Below are 22850 nucleotides of genomic sequence, written 5' to 3'. Positions count from 1 at the left end.
GGAGAAATAAAATCCTTTACAGACAAGCAAATGCTTAGAGATTTTGTCACCACCAGGCCTGCCCTACAAGAGATCCTGAAGGAAGCACTAAACATGGAAAGGAACAACTGGTACCAGCCATTGCAAAAACATGCCAAAATGTAAAGTCCATCGATGCTAGGAAGAAACTGCATCAACTAATGAGCAAAATAACCAGCTAACATCATAATGACAGGATCAAGTTCACACATAACAATATTAACCTTAAATGTAAATGGAATAAATGCTCCAATTAAAAGACATAGACTGGCAAATTGGATAAAAAGTCAAGATCCATCAGTTTGCTGTATTCAGGAGACCCATCTCACATGCAGAGACACACATAGGCTCAAAATAAAGGGATGGAGGAAGATCTACCAAGCAAATGGAAAACAAAGAAAGCAGGGGTTGCAATCCTAGTCTCTGATAAAACAGAATTTAAACCATCAAAGATCAAGAGACAAAGAAGGCCATTACATAATGGTAAAGGGATCAATTCATCAGAAAGAGCTAACTATCCTAAATATATATGCACCCAATACAGGAGCACCCAGATTCATAAAGCAAGTCCTTAGAGACTTACAAAGAGACTTAGACTCCCATACAATAGTAATGGGAGACTTTAACACCCCACTGTCAACATAGACAGATTGGCAAGACAGAAAGTTAACAAGGATATCCAGGAATTGAACTCAGCTCTACACCAAGCAGACCTAATAGACTACAGAACTCTCCACTCCAAATCAACAGAATATGCATTCTTCTCAGCACCACATTGCACCTATTCCAAAATTGACCACATAGTTGGAAGTAAAGCACTCCTCAGCAAATGTAAAAGAACAGAAATTATAACAAACTGTCTCTCAGACCACAGTGCAATCAAACTAGAACTCAGGACTAAGAAACTCAGTCAAAACCGCTCAACTAACTATGGAAATTGAACAACGTGCTCCTGAATGACTACTGGGTACATAACGAAATGAAGGCAGAAATAAAGATGTTCTTTGAAACCAATGAGAACAAAGATACAACATACCAGAATCTCTGGGACACATTTAAAGCAGTGTGTAGAGGGAAATTTATAGCACTAAATGTCCACAAGAGAAAGCAGGAAAGATCTAAAATTGACACCCTAACATCACAATTAAAAGAACTAGAGAAGCAATAGCAAACACATTCAAAAGCTAGCAGAAGGCAAGAAATAACTAAGATCAGAGCAGAACTGAAGGAGATAGAGACACAAAGATCCTCCAAAAAAATCAATGAATCCAGGAGCTGGCTTTTTGAAAAGATCAACAAAATTGATAGACTGCTAGCAAGACTAATAAAGAAGAAAAGAGAGAAGAATCAAATAGACACAATAAAAAATGATAAAGGGGATATCACCACCGACCCCACAGAAATACAGACTACCATCAGAGAATACTATAAACACCTCTATGCAAATAAACTAGAAAACCTAGAATAAATGGATAATTTCCTGGACACTTACACTCTCCCAAGACTAAACCAGGAAGAAGTTGAATCCCTGAATGGACATATAGCAGGCTCTGAAATTGAGGCAATAATTAACAGCCTACCAACCAAAAAAAGTCCAGGACCAGATGGATTCACAGCCGAATTCTACCAGAGGTACAAGGAGGAGCTGGTACCATTCCTTCTGAAACTATTCCAATCAGTAGAAAAAGCGGGAATCCTGCCTAACTCATTTTATGAGGCCAATATCATCCTGATACCAAAGCCTGGCAGAGATACAACAAAAAAAGAGAATTTTAGACCAATATCCCTGATGAACATCGATGCAAAAATCCTCAATAAAATACTGGCAAACTGAATCCAGCAGCACATCAAAAAGCTTATCCACCATAATCAAGTGGGTTTCATCTCTGGGATGCAAGGCTGGTTCAACATATGCAAATCAATAAATGTAATCCAATCTATAAACAGAACCAAAGACAAAAACCACATGATTATCTCAATAGATGCAGAAAAGGCCTTTGACAAAATTCAACAGCCCTTCATGCTAAAAACTCTCAATAAATTCGGTATTTATGGAATGTATCTCAAAATAATAAGAGTTATGTATGACAAACCCACAGCCAATATCATACTGAATGGGCAAAAACTGGAAGCATTCCCTTTGAAAACTGGCACAAGACAGGGATGCCCTCTCTCACCACTCCTATTCAACATAGTGTTGGAAATTCTGGCTAGGGCAATCAGGCAAGAGAAAGAAATAAAGGGTATTCAGTTAGGAAAAGAAGAAGTCAAACTGTCCCTTTTGCAGATGACATGATTATATATTTAGAAAACCCCATTGTCTCAGCCCAAAATCTCCTTCAGCTGATAACCAACTTCAGCAAAGTCTCAGGATACAAAATTAATGTGCAAAAATCAGAAGCATTCTTATACACCAGTAACAGACAGAGAGCCAAATCAGGAATGAACTTCCATTCACAATAGCTTCAAAGAGAATAAAATACCTAGGAATCCAACTTGCAAGGGATGTAAAGGGACTCTTCAAGGAGAACTACAAACCACTGCTAAGTAAAGTAATAGAGGACACAGACAAATGGAAGAACATACCATGCTCATGGATAGGAAGAATCAATATTGTGAAAATGGCCATACTGCCCAAGGTAATTTATAGATTCAATGCCATCCCCATTAAGCTACCAATGACTTTCTTCACTGAATTGGAAAAAACTGCTTTAAAGTTCATGTGGAACCAAAAAAGACCCCGCATTGCCAAGACAATCCTAAGCCAAAAGAACAAAGCTGGAGGCACCACGCTACCTGACTTCAAACTATACTACAAGGCTACAGTAACCAAAACAGCATGGTACTGGTACCAAAACAGAGATCTAGACCAATGGAACAGAACAGAGCCCTCAGAAATAATACCACACATCTACAGCCATCTGATCTTTGACAAACCTCACAAAAACAAGAAATGGGGAAAGGATTCCCTATTTAATAAATGCTGCTGGAAAAATTGGCTAGCCATAAGTAGAAAGCTGAAACTGGATCCTTTCCTTACTCCTTATACGAAAATTAATTCAAGATGGAATAGAGACTTAAATGTTAGACCTAATACCATAAAACCCTAGAAGAAAACCTAGGTAATACCACTCAGGACATAGGCATGGGCAAGGACTTCATGTCTAAAACACCAAAAGCAACAGCAAGAAAAGCCAAAATTGACAAATGGGATCTAATTAAACTAAAGAGCTTCTGCACAGCAAAAGAAACTACCATCAGAGTGAACAGGCAACCTACAGAATGGGAGAAAATTTTTGCAATCTACTCATCTGATAAAGGGCTAATATCCAGAACCTATAAAGAACTCAATCAAATTTACAAGAAAAAAACAACCTGATCAAAAAGTGGGCAAAGGATATGAACAGACACTTCTCAAAAGAAGACATTCATACAGCCAACAGACACATGAAAAAATGCTCATCATCACTCGCCATCAGAGAAATGCAAATCAAAACCACAATGAGATACCATCTCACACCAGTTAGAATGGCAATCATTAACAAATCAGGAAACAACAGGTGCTGGAGAGGATGTGGAGAAATAGGAACACTTTTACACTGTTGGTGGGATTGTAAACTAGTTCCACCATTGTGGAAAACAGTGTGGTGATTCCTCAAGGATCTAGAACTAGAAATACCATTTGACCCAGTCATCCCATTACTGGGTATATACCCAAAGGATTATAAATCATGCTGGTATACAGACACATGCACACATGTGTTTATTGCAGCACTATTTACAATAGCAAAGACTTAGAATCAACCCAAATGTCCCTCAGTGACAGGCTGGATTAAGAAAATGTGGCACATATACACCATGGAATACTATGCAGCCATAAAAAAGGATGAGTTTGTGTCCTTTGTAGGGACATGGATGGAGCTGAAAACCATGATTCTCAGCAAACTATCGCAAGAACAGAAAACCAAACACCGCATATTCTCACTCATAGGTGGGAACTGAACAATGAGATCACTTGGACACAGGAAGGGAAACATCACACACCGGGGCCTATTGTGGGGAGGAGGTAGGGGGGAGGGATAGCATTAGGAGATATACCTAATGTAAATGATGAGTTAATGGGTGCAGCACACCAACATGGCACGTGTATACATATGTAACAAACCTGCATGTTGTGCACACGTACCGTAGAACTTAAAGTATAATTTAAAAAAAAATTAAAAAAAAATTAAATGACATGAAAAAATAAAAAAGAAGCATGGATGAAGTGGAGGCCTTCAGTCTCCACAGGTGCTTAGAAGGACAAAATCCCCCATCAAAAGCCACATGATGTGACTGGCTTATGTGGGGTTAGTGTGGGTATGGGGTTCTGGAAGTAAGGGGCTATGGAGCTCAGGCAGACCTCAGGGACACGAATTACAGTCCAGAGTCTGATGATCTGAATCAATGGCCCGTTTTCTCCCTTAGCTTTGATTTCCTTGTGGAAAAGACAGTTACTTTTAATGAGATGGTTGTTCTAATTTTATGAGATTGCCTGGCCTATTGAGGGACAGAGTATTTGGAGGAAAGAGACATTTTAATGACTATGTAGATTGCAGATCTACTAAAATCAGAGATTATTCATCATCATGTCCCCAGTACTTAGTGTAAGAGTAGATGCTTAATAAATATTTGTTGTATTAGCAAAATATCACAAGTGTTATCCAGAACTGAATATTATTGAGACTTCCTCCACCACAAAATAATAATACATACTTATCTATATATAGTTTTCTTTTATTCTTTTAATTAATTAATTAATTTTTAATTTTTGTGGGTACCTAGTAGATATACGTATTTATGGGGTACATGAGATATTTTGATACAAGCATACAGGCATACACATATGTGATGTGTGTAACAGTGACATTAGGGTCAATGGGATATCATCACCTCAAGCATGTATCCTTTTTTGTGTTATAAACAATCCAATTATACTCTTTTAGTTATTTTAAAATGTACAGTAAATTATTGTTAAGTGTAGTCACCCAATTGTGTTATAGAATACTAGACTCTATTCATTTTATATAACTATATTTTTGTACCCATTAACCATCTCCAGTTCCCTACACTCCTTCCCCTTCCCATTACCCTTCCCAGCCTCTGGTAACCATCATTCTACTCTCCATCTCCATGAGTTCAATTGTTTTAAATTTAGCTTCCACAAACAAGTGAGAACATATGAAGTCTGTCTTTTTGCAGCTGGCTTATTTTACTTAACGTAATGACCTCCAATTCCATCCATGTTGTTCAGGCTCACATTGATTTTATCCATTTGTCTGTTGATGGACACTTTAGGTTGCTTCTGTATCTTGGCTATTGTGACATATACTTTTTCTAGGTAAGAAAATTCCACATCTTTCTTTCAAGTAATTTATATTTATTCCTCAGTGTTCTCCCCAACCCCACCAAGTGTTTTTTAAACACAGAAATCCTAGAGCAAGTGGGACTTCATCAATGATTTGGCTGGTTGTTCACTGTACTTGTGCATTTGCTGGCTTCTGTCAGGGGAGTAACTCTAAGGAATCCTCTTGGGACTTGACCTGGTTGTGTGAGAGCGTCTTTTCCACAGAGTTTCTTTGCTAGCTATATAATGACCACCTGTGAAATATAGCCCCAAGTCTCCACTTCACTGCCATGCCACTGGTATCACTTCTGTTGTTTTGGTAAATCAACAGGACTCACATGACTGACTGACAGAGTATTGTGAGATTAGACCAATTCTTGTTCCAACCCACCTTCAATGTGAGCTAGTTCAGTAACTAACTAGCAGTCAGGATCCAAGCTCTGGTTGGCTGCCAAACTGTCTGTCTGAACACTTATAAAAATAAGAGCATTTCATTCCAACTTGGCTGCATTGGATAATTATATTGTCTCGTCCATCAGAATTTCTTCTAGGTCAGATTGACATTAAATTGCCTTTTTAATTACTGTGTTTTTTGACAAAATAGCTATTGACTAATCTATAAAATATGATCCAAAAAGGTTAAGAAAACTAGTCAGCATGTATGGGAACAGAATTTGTTACCTTCTCACTAGCTGAGATGGTTACTTGGTTCTGAGCTTCTTGGTTTTCAGATATCCAGTTCCTCCGAGCCATTTCTTCCCATTCTGCTTGCATCTTATCCCAAAACTCTGTATCTGACTGGGAAACAGGAAAAATGAATGGAGATGGATTTAAGAACATGCCACATCATCTGTGTTTTTGTTTTTGTTTTTTTTCCCCTAATAGATAAAAGAGGCTTCTGAGGAGAAATAAAATGGCGACATCCAATTGATAGGTGTGGCTGAAGAACTTCTGGAGGGTACTCACGGGTCAGAGTGTTGAAGTGGATTAGCTGTGGTTTTCTCCAGCAGGAAAATAACTACCATCAGAAAGACCAGGATCACATATGCCAAATTCAGCTAAAAACCCACTACTTATATACAGTTTCATGTGTGGGCACTAGGCCACATTTTAGGAAGGGCAATCTCTCCCGGAATTGCTCCTAGCATATGAGGAATTAGAGCAACTGCTTTGGGACTGGCTGAGCAGTGACTTGGGAAGACAGCCAGGTACGGTCAAGAGAACGAAATATTAGTTGATCCTACTCTGTGTTAAGCACTGTGCCAGCAGAAAACTGAGTCTGGGGGGTTACAGTCCCAAAGCTAGGACTCACAGGATCCAAACCCCGTCTGCTTTCCAAGCCCACACTTGTCAGTTTATGGCAAATTTGGTCTACTGGTGCTGAAGAATGAGGGACCCTGGTGTGAACCTGACTGAATCCTCTTCAAGGACTTTTATGTGGCAGGATGATTTTTTGAAAAATGCTGCTTTGTGTTTTTGTTTCCTTGTAGTTTTCCCACACATCTTCTGTAAGGGGAATCAGGCTGTTTGCTCTTCTTTACTTTAAGGGAGGTGTGTGTTCCTAGACTGAAGAAGATTTTTGCTGAGAGAGCTGTCCCTGATTGACTTCTATTTTATTAAGCCTGAAGACAGTACTTTAGGTGGCCCAAGGGGCAGGAGGAAGGAGCAAGTATCTTAAAGAATTTTAAAGAGATGGAATTTTCTGGGGGTAGGGAAAGAGATGGAGGGTGGCAGGTTCTGATTAGTAGGAGACTGGTGCTCAGTTTTTAGCTATTTCCCAGGGAAATGAGGCTGATATCAGAGAGGATGACTGAGGATGTGACAAACGGGGCTCATTGGAACCCCTGCTCTCACATGGCCAGGAAATAGAAAGTTAATTTCAAGGAACCACTTTGGGCTTGGATGGCTGTTAGTGGTCACCATGACAGCCAGGGGCAGGGAGGCGGGTGGGGGAGACTCCGTCCTTGTTTTCCAACACTACATGAGCCTTCCATATTTCATGCCCTAGAATAAGTTCCCTGCCAGCCTGGCAAGAGAGACACTTGGAAACCACTTTATTTTCTTTAAACAAACAAAACAACGAGTATTCCTTGAACACCTGAATCTGGGACTGAAATTCATACCCTTTACAAATTGCAAATCTCAGTGTCTATGATTCAAAGTCCTGTGACTTGTTGGTACATCATCACACTGACTTGAGGTAACCTTCACTTTTTTTTTTTTTTTTTTTGAGACGGAGTCTCAATCTATCACCCAGGCTGGAGTGCAGTGGCACAATCTTGGCTCACTGTAAGTTCTGCCTCCTGGGTTCATGTCATTCTCCTGCCTCAGCCTCCCGAGTAGCTGGGAATATAGGCGCCCGCCACCACGCTTGGCTAATTGTTTTTTTTTTTTTTTTTTTTTTGTATTTTTAGTAGAGACAGGGTTTTACCATGTTAGCCAGGGTGCTCTGGATCTCCTGTCCTCATGATCCGCCCACCTCGGCCTCCCAAAGTGCTGGGATTACAGGCATGAGCCACCGCTCCTGGCCTAACCTTCACCATTTAATACCTCTGGTCTGCCTGGGTGGTGGCTACCCTGAAGCAAGAACTCTTCTGCAGAGTTGCTTTGAGTGGTAATTATAATCTTATTTCTTTTAGATACAAATGTTCATGGAATAAGAATCAGCTCAATGTGATAATCCCAGGCTACTAAATAAATAGTAGCACTTGCTCCTGCTTTATCATGTCCAGAATTCTCATTCCTCCCACAGAAACAGGTTCCGCCCCTTTGGCAAAGGCCTCCTCTCAACAAGGCAGCAGGCATCTTGATAATCAATGTCCGTGATGCTGGAAGCACATGGAATGGCTACTAGGAATCCAGGTTCAGCTCAGAAGTAAAATTCAAAATTTCTTTTTTAATTGCTTTTTCTAGTAGAATACTAGTAGAATACCACATTGTGCAAGCAGAATGATCTCAAATGTACAATAACAATGGCTAGAGAAAAGGCTAGGAAGAAATATGCCAGCATGTTAATAGAGATGTGTCTTTGAATGAAGAAATAATGAAGGATGTTTTTCCTGCCTCTTCATACATTTCCTACTTTCTGAATTTTCCATGATGAGCATGCTTTGCTTTTTAAAAAATAAATTTAAACACAACAAAACAAAAAATATCTCTTCTTTTTAAAATACAGTGAAATCTGAATTATTAGATACTTAAAAGTTTAGAAGAGATTTGGGGGAATTCATTTTTTAAATAGCTTTTCAAAGATGCAGGTTTAACCTGTCTGCAGTAGAAGGGAAGACAAATCTATCAAGTGAATTTTATAATGTTTGCTGACCTTCCCAGGCTCGCACTGGGTGACAAGAGAGGCCAATGGCTGCACATACTTTCCAAGGCAAATATGTTCATCTAGTGGGAGTCCTTGGAATTTAAAGCATATTACAAGTCTTCTGCATGAAAGAATGAGAAGAATTCAATAATGTGTATATCTGAGTTACCAAAGGGTGCATTACCTTTCTTGCAGCTTGAAATTAGAGCAGTAGATACATAAATAAGGCTGCTGTGGAAAACTGACAGAACCTCAGCTGAGGTAGAGACGCTGGGCTCTCACCTAACGAGATACACCAGAACTCACTGTTATCACTTAAAATGAGTTACTGCTGACTAATTAAAGTGCACAGCACAGTTTTCATTTAATTACAGAAGACTACTTTTAGTATAATCAATTTTCATCCAGTTGCAGAATCCAGACTTCTTTCACGTAGCTACAATTAACGCTGCTTCCTCCCACTATTTTAAATGAATTTTAGAGAAACCTGAAACATATTTGAATTTTAAAGATCTTAAGACATAACTGAAGGGATTTTATTTATTGATGATTTTCTTAGCTCTTCTGGGATTTTGGCAGATTGTTGTTTATACTCTGTGTAACAAGCTATCTGCTTACATCAGAAATGAGCTATTATTTGCCATCCACATCCATGTCTAAGAATAGTTCTCTGATGATAAAATATAGTACATACTCATAAGAACATTGGGATATGCAGCATGGAGGTTAAGAATAGCAGCTTTCCCCTTGGACAGACCTGGGGGCAAATTCTCGTTCCATCATTGCCCTTTTGTGAATCTCTTAATATTTCCAAGTCTCATTTTCCTTATCTTTAAAATGAAGATATAATAGCAATTTTGGTTAGTTGTTATGACAACTAAATGAGAAAATGCATCTGTGGCATAAAGTACATGGTAGGTGCTCAAAAAAAGTAGGTGTTCTTGCTAGTGTTTTTATAGTATTGAGAAAAATATAGAGAATAAAACAAAAATCACCCATAACCGCAAATCTCAAATATAAAAGCTGTGAACAGTTTGGTGTTTGCCTCTACTGTAAAAACATATTCCTCTTCTAGACACCTTCCTTCTCTTCATTTAAATCTTTCCCTTCCATCTAATTATTAAAAAATAGGATCAAGGTTAAGAAAATTATGGTAAAGCCTCTATAATGGACTGCTAGGCAGCAATTAAAATGATGTTTATGAATAGTTTATTACAATATTGAATAGTCCTTGGGTTATAATGTTTCTTGCTAAGTAGTATAATCACAGTAATAGAAAAACAACCACAATAATGATCTGGGGGAGAAAAGACTGTAGAGAAAGGGACTGTATAACTCTTTTATAGGATGAGGTCATTAGTAATTTATCCCATTACTTTTTCGTGTACTTTTTACCATTTTCCAAATTTTCTATTGTTAGCATAAGTTATTTCGGTGGAAAAGTAAGATTTGGTTAAAAAAAATGCTTACTTCTTTTCAATTTCAGTTCTCCATGATGTTTTCTTCAACATTCCCACACTATAGCAATCTTTTGCCTCTGAATTCCTTCATCATTGATATTCTGTGTTAGTGGTTTGAAAGAAGAAAGATGTGTGCTAGAATTTGAGCAAGTCACTTTAACTCATCTGTAAGTTATTTTTCCTCATTTGTAAAGTGAGAAGATTGGGTTCATTAGATAGCAGCTCAGGCTTCTTTGTCTACATGGATTGACTCAGATCAGAATAAGGCGGAAGGAAGATCTTAGCACAGAATCACATTTTTTTTTTAAAGGGGCCGTCTAGTCTGTTTACTAATCTCCAAAAATCATACTTTAAAATGTTTTCCCAGAAGTATATTGGACATTATTTTCTTTCACTTTTTTGATTGTAAAACTGGAAAACAAATTTTTTTTTAATAAGAACCAGGGCCATTATTAATTAAATATTAATTATATTAACATATAAAGAATAAGAAAAGAAGCAATTTATTTTAGAACAGGAAAGTTTAAGGGATGGTAGCATATTATCAATTCCAATTCACCAGTTTAATTTACTCATCGAGTTAACATAGAGCTACTTTTGATTTTGTGGTCAAATGTACTTGTCAGAAAGATCCTGGGGTTGTGCTGTGAAAGAACTAATCAATGTGACATTAAGTGCCAATTCTTCCTGGGAGGAGTCTGGATTTCTTTTTGCGTCTTTAGACTTCCATTGATTAACTGTCACTGGATCAAAACTTGAGAAAACCAAACCAAACCAAACCAAACCAACCAGCTCTGCCTATACAGAAGAAAACAAAGCAGGCCGGGTTCGGTGGCTCATGCCTGTAATCCCAAGACTTTGGGAGACCAAGGTGGGCTGAGCACCTGAGGTTGGGAGCTTGAGACCAGCCTGACCAACATGGAGAAACCCCATCTCTACTAAAAATACAGAATTAGCCAGGTGTGGTGGTGCATGCCTGGAATCCCAGCTACTCAGATGGCTGAGGCAGGAGAATCACTTGAACCCGGGAGGTGGAGGTTGCAATGAGCTGAGATCGTGCCATTGCACTCTAGCCTGGGCAATCAGAGTGAAACTCTGTTTAAAAAAAAAAAGAAAGAAAGGAAGTAGTATTTCTTTTACATGACAAGGAATGAAAACCACTATGCAAGTTTGGATTAAAAATTTTCCACAACAAACAATTTTGCTGAAGTGAAATTATGTGCATATCAGCACGGGGCTTCACTGCCCTGGGGTCCAGTAGCCCAGGCTGGCCAACGGTAACTGAGTGTTTCTACTCACCATATCTCCTGTTGAGTAAGAGCTCAATACTAGTCGAAGATTTTATGTAACTGCCCAAAGAACATATTCAACCCGGAGCTGCATCACAGATGTGCAGTGTTCTCATGCAGGACGGGATAGAATTTCAATTGGTCAGAATTAGTTTGAGCTCTTAGTGCTGTGCTGGGTGTCCCATGTAGTGAGTCCCATTGACAAACTGGAGTCTCTTCAGGCATGAGTGACCTTGGGCAGGAGTAACCCTGCTGATGAAGAATGAGTAAAGGAGCAACTCACCTGCTAACACAATCATCAGGGGGATGGTGAGAGCTGAGCAAACCAGCCCAGCTTTGTTTTGCAGACGTCAGAACTAGTACAAATGAAAGACAGTTCCAGGGGGACAAATTTTTACTAAATGCAATACAAAACTGCCTGAAAATGGAATGGGCTCCTCAACCTTAGAAGTCTTCAGGGATGGAATGCCCAGTGTGAGGAGTGCTGTAAAGATGATTCACAAATCAGATGGAGGTTTGACCCAAAGAATTCTTTGGTCTCTAACAACTTTGAGTGTCTCTGGTTGCAATGTTTTTAATGAATTGATTTACTGAGCCAAACAGGAAGGCTCAAAATTAATCAGATCTCTATGAGATAAACATAGATCTGTCATGCATTCCCCTTTCTCAATCTAAACAGTATAGGTCTCAATACTGGTGGGGGTACGCTGAAAAAAAAAAGGAGTTAAATTTTAAAAAGAAATAAACAGCATAGGGAGGAAAACAGATGGGCATTGGCCTCAGGTAGAACAGGCTGGAGTTCTGGCTAGGCTCCTTGTCACGTGACCGTATGCAACTTAGTTCACCTCTTTAACTCAGTTTCCTCATCCGTAAATTGTAAAAAATCTCTTAAGAGTAAGGGTTAAGTGAAACAATGTATGTGAAGTGCTTAGAACTTGTAACATCTAAGAGCTAAGGAATCAGCAGTTATTGCTATTTTATTGCTTGGAAATGAAAAATAATATTTCCCAGGACACAGAGGGAATGCAATCTCATAAATTATGTGAATTGTGTGGTTCAGAAGTATTGCAAAACAAAAATATTGGTACTAGCACTCAGATTTTTCTGATTGCCTCTGGGATAGACATGCTTCTTCCTTGTTTCAATGGAGTCAGCCATCACTGCAGATGCTGGCAGGCACCTGGGCAAACAGCCCGAGGCTCTCACCAAGCAATTGCCAGCAGGGTAGCTGCAGAAATGTGGGGAGGAAAGACTGGAAATGATGGGAAGGGGAAGAATGAGCACAGGAGGCTGGAAATAAACAATATAAGGTTCAAGCAGTTTGGTAGAAGGAAATCAAGAGTCATTTCTAACAGAGGAAATCTAAGATAGTTTTCTGTTATTTCCTTTCTCTTCCTCCTTACCCAGGAAGGCGGCAAACAGAAATGGAATATTAAAGAACAAAGAGCAAAGTATGTTGTCTAAATAGGAAGGGGTCACTGTTGAAAGGTTTTTAGCATATTCATTAGCAAACTAATGTCTTTGCAGAACTGGAATTTCACATGAGTATATCTGTGTTCTTGGCTCCTGTGGTATTTGTCTTCACAAAAAAAGAACTGCTGTTAATATGCAATGGAATATGCTGAAGCTTTCTGTGCTTCAGGCATAAGGTTTTGTGGGGCCAGTTTCTCAGTGGCTGTTTTTTAATGCAGGCAAGTAGCGGCTGGTGACTAGAGCTGCTTTACCATGGGCATGAGGAGATGGGGACGTGTGGAGATGGGCAGAGGGTCTTGGGGTTTGAATCTTGTCCATGTTCCATATGATAACAGGTTATGTGATGAAAAAAGCCAACAGTGAACTAAAGGAGAGGGAGTCAGTTCCTGAATGGATTTCTTTTTCTTGAGACATGTTTACAAGTCGTGAAAACTCACCAGGCAGTTCTCTACTTATTAAAAAAAAATAAAATATTAGACATGTTTACTAAGCCCAAACTACATGTTTGTCACTGTGCATTGCACTATGAGAATATTTAGGAAATCAAACAAGCCAGAACAAAAATATCTAGATGTGGATGCTACCCTCAAGAATCTCAGTCCCTCATGGTAAAATAAGAATAGCGATAACTAATTCAGGACAGGGCGAACAATAAAATGCAAAAAGAGACGAAGTTACTTGCTTAGTCTCACACTATTATTGGTAAATGATAGAACCAGAAATCAAAATACTTCATTCTTTTCTTTGACAGTAGATTGCTTCTTCCCCAAATGGCTACAGCAAGCAGTTTTTCTGGTCTCCCATCTCTTCAGAACCTTGTCTCACTTCATTAAGAGGTAGTCTGTTGCCCTGTCTTTGAATGCCTGCCTTGACAAATAGAACACAATGAGAATACCTGGGCGTGACTTTTGAGGCTAGGCCCTAAAAGGTGATACAGTTTCTGCCTACCTCTTCCTGAGGACACTCACCCTTGGAATCTAGCTACCACCTTGCAAGGAAGCCCAAGTCTCAAAGAAAGGCCACATGGAGGTGTTCCAGTCATCAATCTCAGGGATGTCTCGAGTAACTGCAAGTGTAATCCATCCACGAGTTTGTTTGTGAGTGAGTGTGCCTTCACTCTGATTCACAATGATTCCAGCCTTCTACCCATATCTTCAGCCTTCAAGCCACTCTGACACCTTGTGGAACAAAGATGAACCATCCTCTCTGAGCTCTACCCAAATTACAGAGTTTTGGGTAAAACAAATATTGTTGTTTGAAGCCACAGGTGTTGGAGTAATGTACTACACAGCCATAGTAACTGGAACATCTTTTACTACTTTAGGCCAGAGGACAGGAGTGGGGGAGGAAGATGAGGTTTAGAGAAGGGACTTTACTCTGGGGGCTTCTTCAAGGGGTTGGTAGGCCAATGAAATGTGGTAGTATCTCCCAAAAGACTGTTCTAGGAACAGAGTTCTGTGGCCAAATGAGCTTCAGCTACTTTAGGTTAAGCTAAAGGCTGAAAATTGGTAGCCTATAGGCCAGATGTGACAGAACTTCAGTGACCAAACTTTAGTCAATCTCCCCCCAGCCCTTTTCTCAACTAGCTTCAACCCCAGGTTTCCATATCTGTCCTTGTGGAGTCTAGTTTTAGCAAGAATCCTGCTAAGTCAGTCTAGATAGAATTCCTCTCTTGATATCTGATTGCCTCTACACCTGACCAAATTTTTCATTCCCACTATCCACCCGGTGATGTCTGATCACCTGGCCTGCCTTCAGCAAAAATCCTAAAAAGGTGGGTTCAACCAGAATCCCCCCCAACCCCTGATGTCTCTTCTTAGTAATTTCCCATTCACTGATGCCCACCCTTTCTTTGGCTGGATCCCTGCTTGTCCATGCTGTATTCGGAACCGAGCCCAGTTCTCTGCTGAGGTCTTCCTCCCCCCGCCACCCACTGCAATAGTTCCTGAATAAAATCTGCATTTACTGCTTTAACTACTGTATGGCTCTGGTTTTCCTTAGCAGATCTAGCCAAGATGCATGTTTTCTCCCATCTCATCCTGGATGAGAAATTTCACATGAAAACCCAGATTTCAGACATTTTGTGAAGATCTGTTAATACAAGACCTACATTTCTAGAAGCAGCAACTTTCAGATGCTGCATGTAGTCTCTGCCACAGTCACCACCAGGTCCATACCTTCACCTGCCTGGCCCTGTAGCTAACTGAGTTTGCAATTTCTGGCCATAAGGAAAGAGGTTCCTTACTGTGTGACTTCCCAGGATCTTCATCTGCTAATGTATATTTTAAATCTCTGAGAGGGGGATGCAAGCAGCAGTCTCCTAAATGTATTTTACCTTGAACTATATGTATGTGTGTGTGTGTGGGAGTGTGTGTGAGTGCGTGTGTGTGCGTATTTAGGATTCTCTAGAAAACGCTGAGATAAAGCCTCAGTGTACGAGCATCTACAGTTCCACAACAATAGAGACCTTTGGTGGGCTAATTTTTGTGTATCCTGTGACCAGCTTTCAGGGATAGGAGTCTATGACATAGTTTGTTTTTATGTGATTGCTTCCAGTGAAACTCATCTCCAATTAGCCAGCAGGTTTTCTCGTCCTCACATCTGCTGTGTGAATCAGAATTCTTCAAGATTTCGTTGCTGTTATTATTCTAGAAAGGGAAATGAAACCCAGAATGTGGAGAAAATAATTAAAATATTTTTGGTATGTTTTTGAGAAGAAAACTCATTTGACATATTCATCTTCTCAATACTAACCAGTCATTTAAAATGACCTTTAAAACTGCATATAATTATGTATACAGAATAACAAAGACTGGAAGAAACATGAAAAAATGAAAACAGTGAATTTATTAGTCTAGTGGGATTTCTGGGGAGTTCCTGACCTCTCCAAACTTTTTCCAATTTCCTTTACTACTTTTGCTTTTTTTTTTTGGTCTGTTTCAATTGATGCTGCCATACTATCGTTGTTTTTAAAATCACTTAAATAAGAGAAATTCTCTGATAAAGAAATTATTTTCTGATGATCAAAAAAATTTTGGTTCAGGGCCTGCAAAATTAATAGCACCAAACATTGCCTTATATTGGGAACAGTGATTAAGAGCAGGAATTTTGGAGTTAGATCAGGTTGGAATCTCAGTACTTAATGGTTGTGTGACCTTGGACAAGTTACTGAATGTCTCTATATCCCAGTTTCTCCACCTTAAAATGGGAGTAACACTTTCCTGATAGGGCTGTTGTGAGCACTGAGTGAGATGAAGGAATGTAAAGTACTTGGCTTAGAACACAGAAAGTGCCCACCCAGGGGCAGCATTTACAGCTACAACTAAGCAACCTTACGTCTAGGAATGAAAGGGTTCTTTTCTCCCCCATTTTCCTTTGATGCAGGCAAAAGTCAACAGAGGGATTAGTTTAGAAGCAGTTTCCTTTGTAATATTTTCCTCGGCGATAAAGAATTTAAACTTGCTATATCTTTTTTTATTTTTTATTTTTAAGACTGAGTTCTGCTCTTGTTGCCCAGGCTAGAGTGCAGTGGCGTGATCTTGACTCACTGCAACCTCCGCCTCCCAGGTTCAGGGAAGTCTCCTGTCTCAGCCTCCTAAGTAGCTGGAATTACAGGTGCCTGTTTTTTTTCAGTAGAGATGGGGTTTCACCATGTTGGTCAGGCTGATCTCAAACTCCTGACCTCAGGTGATCCACCCGCCTCGGCCTCCCAAAGTGCTGGGATTACAGGCATGAGCCACCGCCCAGCCTTAAACTTGCTATATCTAATGCCCTTATAGATACTACCTCTTACTTTGTGGAAATAGTTTTTCCTCTCATTCTTTCGGAATATTTGGAGGAAAAAAAACCGTTTCAGTCATTTTGGCAGGGAAAGTCCAATTTAAAAAACCACTTGTATTGATCATATTGCCCTGATATTCTGATCTCCTCCTTTTTTTTTTTTTTTTTGACTACCTGATTGTCAAAATGGTTGACCAAATGTAAAGACAAAGTCTAGATCTGGCTTGTTATCTTACGAGGCTATTGGGTAGGTAAATGGTTGAAGCTGCTTTCTTTGACACTGAAATCAAACTGGCTGACTCAACAGCAAGGCAAGGATTCTGAAAAGCTGCAGGAAGCTCCCCATGGATCTGGTGCTGGTGGTATCATGTGGGAAGGTGAACGTGCCAGTGTTACCTTGAGTTAATATACAGCTATTCGTGGCTACTGTGGAGCTAGGTAGTTTCTGTTATACCCACCAACGCCTCAAAAAAATTCCAGATGGCCAAACTCATCCCATATTTTCCTGGTGTATTGATTTATTGGCCTATGAGGATTAATTTGGATGCGACTAGAGAAATATTTTCTCTGCCAAGGATACTAGGCATTGGATCTAGCTTCTTGGCAGCAGCTGCCTCATTCCTGGTATCAAAACACAGAAGAGAGGCTCCCCAAAAATGCCAGGCCAGAGACTCTACTGGCCAGGGAAAAAACCCCACTCTCTAAGCACATTTTTCCACAGATCCTGATAGAAAAATGGCAGGAGACTCTAAATGGACTGAAATTCCTCCATTGTCAGTCACTTGACTGTGTTAGCAAGATTTGCTAGACTTTAACAAATGATATATATCTGCATTCATCTCAGGTGCTATCATGTAAGTAAGATCACATTTGGAAAGCCAGGTCTAACATTTTAAAGAAGAAATATGGCTGGACGCGGTGGCTCATGCCTGTAATCCCATCACTTTGGGAGACCAAGGCGGGTGGATAATGAGATCAGGAGTTCAAGACCAGCCTGGCCAAGATGATGAAACCTGTCTCTACTAAAAACACAAAAATTAGCTGGGCATGGTGGCGGGTGCCTGTAGTCCCAGCCATTCGGGAGGCTGAGGCAGAGAGTTGCTTGAACCCAGAAGGCGGAGGTTTCAGTGAGCCGAGATTGAGCCACTGCACTCACAGCCTGGGTGACAGGGCAAGACTCTGTCTAAAAACAAAAAAATTTACAAGACCACAGTGCTTTTCCAATGCCTTTATAAGATGGAAACTCTTTGAAGTAATTCATAACATTTGAAAGGTAGCATCTTCTCAAAGTAATTGTATACACTTTCATATTTGATTAATTTATTCAGCAAACATTATGCGCAAGCCTACTATGTGGGAGGCAATATTTTAGTCACCAGAGTGTAGCAGTGAGCAAGAGAGATGCTCGCCCTGCTGCTGGAGTGTGCAATTTGCTGGAACATAGACAGATGCAATACAGTATTATAAGGGCCGGGGTAAGGGGGAGGAAAGATGCTCTGGGAGAGAGGAGAACCCAACCTAGACTTAGGAGTTGAGGAGTTTTCTTGGAAGCAGATAACATCCATCTGAGACTCTAAGGTTGAACAAATGTCAGCCAGGTAATGGCACGGGGAAAGAACATTTCCAGTAGGAGGAACAGCATGTGTAAGAGCTAGGAGAAGGATTACAGGACCCATTCTGGGAACTGATTATGACGATGCCAGTGCGAACCTCAAGGCAGAAGGTGTCAGAGGTGAGGATGTAGAATATTCAAGATCAGAAAAGACCTTATACAGTTAGGTGAATGAGCTTGGACTTTGTTCTAAGGACAAGTGTGAAGTCATTATTCAGATGGGTGTTTTAGAGAGATTACGCTAGTTGAAATGAGGAGAATGGGATACGTAGGGCATTTCATTCTCCACACCAAAGGCAGCAAGATGTTTATGAGGCTATTATAGTTGTCTATATAAGAGATGATAGTGACTAGGGTAGGGTGCTGGCAATGGAGAAGGAGAGAAATAGGTGGATTTGAGAGATCTTTAATGGAATAAATAGGACTTGGTGTTGGGGTGTGTGTGTGTGTGTGGGAGAGATAGAGAGAGAGAGAGAGAGAGAGAGAGAGAGAGAGAGAGAGAGAGAGAGAGGTTTCTCACTTGGGGGATCCTATTCCCCAACTACCTACCCACCAACCTTCGTATTTACTTACCCATCCACCTGCCTACACACTAACCTTCTTACTGACTTACCCACTTACCTACCTACCTACCTACCCACAAACTTTCCTACTTACTTACCCACCCACTCACCTACCTACCTACCCACCAACCTACCTACTTACCCACCCGCCGACCTACCCACAAACCTTCCTACTTAGTTACCCACCCACCTACCTACCTACCCAACTACCCATCAACCTTCCTACTTACTTACCCACTCACTCACCTACCTACCTACCCACCAACCTACCTACTTACCCACCTACCTACCTACCCACCAAACTACCTAGTTACTTACCCACTCACCCACCCACCCACCTCCCTACCTACCTACTTACCCACCAATCTACCTACTTACTTACCTACCAACCTACTTACTTACTTACCTACTCACCCACCCACTTACCTACCTACTAGCCTATTTAGCTTTGTAACTGATCTTCAAAAGTTAAACTAAATAATGCCTTATTTGAATTGTAACTTAGGCTAAGGATGGGAGTGGAGTGGGGAAAGGAACAGTTATGTTTTCTTTTCTTGCTTATTGTCTGATAGAGTCTGGGCCTTAGGACATCCAGTCCAACTCCTCCTTATGGGGATGGATTGTTGGCAGTGGGATTGTGGACCAAATTAGGAAGGTATTGCAGTAATCTGGATTTAGACTGCATGATTACAGTGGGAATGGAGAGGAAAGGGTGAATCTAAGAGGTTTTCTGAGTGAAGAAATAAGAGGATTTAGTGACAAAACTGATTACCTCTTACAAAGAGCAATAATATTGAGTATGTATAGTTTTAAAAGAGCTTTCAAGTGTCTCAACATATTTGACCTTTACAAGTTACTTGTCCAAGGTCAATAGCTAGTTAATAACATAACCAGGGCCAGAACCCACATCTCTTCTTACTCTTGCGCACTTTTCATTAATGCAACCTTGCTTCCCCTCAACCCTCTCTGCCTTTCTAACCTGTTCTTTGCTTTAAGGATCAATCAATATTGTAGCTTGGTAAATATTACCTTGGTTGGAAAAAAGAGCAGAACAGAGCCCTTCTGTTTATCTCTTGTCGCTTAATTTTCTGAAACAAACCAAGTTCATTCTGTTTAGAAATACAAGGTCAGTGATTCTACTCTCCGCCTCTTTTCCATCAGCAATGAAAGGAACTACAGTGGAATGTTAAAATGGGACTCTTTCAGTGTTGGCTGTGGTTCCAAAAGAACGAAAAAAGAAAAACAGAATGAAGCAATAGGTGTCTGACTGCGTAGTCTACCTATGCTGCACTTGCAAAAGGAAAGGTAAAGTCTCTCTCTCTCTTTGTCTCTCTCTCTCTCTCACACACTCACACACACACACACACACACACAGACACACACAGTTTTTCATTTACAACATTTATAAATTTTTTACTTATTCTTATTAAGTGCAGTGGTGCAATCATGGCTCACTGCAACCTCGAACTCCCTGGCTCAAGCGATCCTTCTACTTCTGCCTTCCAAGTAGCTAGGGCCACAGGCGCACGCCAACATGCATGGCTAATTTTTATTTTTATTTTTTTTGTGGAGACAGGTCTCCATATGTTGCCCAGATTGGTCTAGAACTCCTGGGCTCAAATGATCCTCTCTCCTTGGCTTCCCAAAGTGTTAGGATTACAGGTGTGAGTCGCTGCACTTGGCCCAAATACAGGTTTTCAACATTTCCCCTATAACTCTGATAAAATGGCTAAAGTTGAAGCAGCCAAGGGACAGCATTTCTAGGAAAAGAATGGCAAAGGATGTATGTTTCTCATGGATCAGATCTAGGCCACCAAGGAGTGAGGCTGCCTGGAGATATCTTGAATTCCGCCCAGGTGCCTTCCTGGAAGGGTGAGGGTTGGTGACAGTCTCACTGAAACTGCAGTTGGATATTCCCTGCAGAAATCTCTGAGGGACCTGCAGAAGCAGAACATGAGAAAATGTGCTTGTGGTAAACATCCATCAAGCCCAGAGAGCACCTAGGCTGGCTCATGACTGTACCCGCCACACGAGGCTGGGCTCCTTTGCTGCCTCTCACTTCTATGGGCCTCACTGTGGAGGCCTTGAAGACTGCAGCTAGTGAGCAGAGGGGGAAGGAGTAGGGCCAGGAGAGAGAAGGTCTACCGGGCAGAGGACTAGGCCTAAAGGTGCTCCTAGCTTGGAGAGTGGGAAACTCTAAATTGTGAACATGTAAGAGTCATATAATTATGATATCTTAGTGCTTGAAACAATATCTTAGTGATTGTAACGATATTGTCCTTGAGACCAAAAGTGTCTGGAAGCTTTTTATTATCTTAGAATGACTGGAAAAGCTATGGGACTATTATGAGTTGAACTGTGTTCCTCAAAATGATATTTTTAAGTTCTAACACCCAGAATCTATAAATATGACCTTGTTTGGAAATTGGGTCTTTGCAGATGTAATCAAGTTCAGACGAGGTTCTTAGGGTGGGCTCTTACTCCAATATGGCTGATTCCCTCATAAGAAGGAAATGTAAGCAAAGAGAGGAGATGCCATATCAAGACACATGAAGACATAGAAGGAAGATGGCGCTGTGAAAATGGAGGCAGAGACTGGAGTGGTGCAGCTACAAACCAAAGATTCCCACGTTCCTGCAGCTACAGAAGCTGGAGGAGGCAGCAATGTTCTTAGACGATGAAGCTGAAAAAGCCAGTTCCTGACCTCAAGGGGCTCACAATCACTTGGAAGTCATGGCTGGGGTGTTAAAAAATATTCTGCACCAAGTCAGAAAATGTACATTCTTGTCCTGGCGTTACCACTCCCCTAAAGATGTGATCTCAGTCAAATCAAATAACGTTTCCTCACATCCAAATGTTTGGAAAATATTTCTGTAAGTTGTGAAGAGTTATACCAGGGTTAGGTGATGTTATTGTTGTTGCTTTTTTTTTTTTTTTTTTTTTTAAATAAAAACACTTTTCTTATATTATTTGAATGTCCGTAGAGATGTGAGACAATATATCAGTTGGTAATGGTCGCTGCTAACTGTCACAGCACAAAACAATCCTAAGTTCTGAGAGGACAAAACAGCAATAGTGGCTTTGTCTTTTTTCTCTGGGAGGCAGAGCTTGTGATTTAGTTTTTAAAAGTATATTTAGAATCTGAAGAACATCGCTGACTCAAGAGAAATGTGAAGGTCAATAGTTGCATCTAAAGTTATGCTGTCATGACATTTGAATAATTAAAAGATTGCTTTCAGGGATAATTGTAGTCCCACATTTTAACTAAACATTTAAGGAAAATAAACGATAAACATGCTCTGTTTTCATATGGGGAACTCCAAAGAGCCCATTAACTGTCCAGATGGCCCGGAATGGGATTAAAGCAGATTTAAATTAGGGATCACCGAAATCTTCAAAATTAGATTTAAGTGGGTGTTAGGAGAGTATTTTAGAGACTTCCTAAAATTCACTCAAAATATGAGAAAACAATGATTTTGATTTCATTTAGGTATCTGTATTGGTATTTTTTGATCAAATACTTCAGAAAATTTTTAGAAAATAATGTAGGCAAACCAAGTTCATTATAGGCAAACTAGAAAAATACACGAACAAAAAGAAAAAATAACCTTCCTAATTTTACTATCTAGATGTAATCACTGAGAGCACTTCAGTATATCTTATTTTAGGTTTTCCCCTTACATTTACATGTAAAAACCGTTGCTCGTCAACTCTAAATCCAAGGGCCAGTTATTTCCTTCTGTGAGCTCTAGTTTCTCATCTATAAAAAGGAGTTAAAATGCCTACTTCACAGGATAGTCAGGAGGAGCACATTTTATAACACTTATAAAATATTTAGCAGAGTGACTGGAACATAATAAATGCTCAACAAGCATTAACTTTATACTTATTTTGTGAAAATAGAACCCTACCATGCACATAATTTTATAATCCTTTATTATGGATATATTTACATA

At 40.0% G+C, this 22850-nt stretch overlaps 1 protein-coding gene across 7 annotated transcripts in view; it reads right to left on the bottom strand.

The window, feature by feature from the left end:
• Positions 1 to 22850, bottom strand: part of PEX5L (peroxisomal biogenesis factor 5 like) — a 249398-nt gene that overhangs the window by 23737 nt on the left and 202811 nt on the right. For all 7 annotated transcript variants that reach the window (XM_037988531.2, XM_037988534.2, XM_007972010.3 and 4 more), the window contains one exon: positions 6086 to 6202. In XM_037988531.2, the coding sequence (XP_037844459.1) occupies positions 6086 to 6202 (117 nt within the window). The remainder of the gene's footprint in view (positions 1 to 6085; positions 6203 to 22850) is intronic.

The sequence above is a fragment of the Chlorocebus sabaeus genome, chromosome 15 (genome assembly GCF_047675955.1).
Source record: "Chlorocebus sabaeus isolate Y175 chromosome 15, mChlSab1.0.hap1, whole genome shotgun sequence".
NCBI classification, from domain to species: domain Eukaryota; kingdom Metazoa; phylum Chordata; class Mammalia; order Primates; family Cercopithecidae; genus Chlorocebus; species Chlorocebus sabaeus.
The sequence above is the reverse complement of the archived record's forward strand: the minus strand, read 5'-3'. Positions and strand labels throughout refer to the sequence as shown.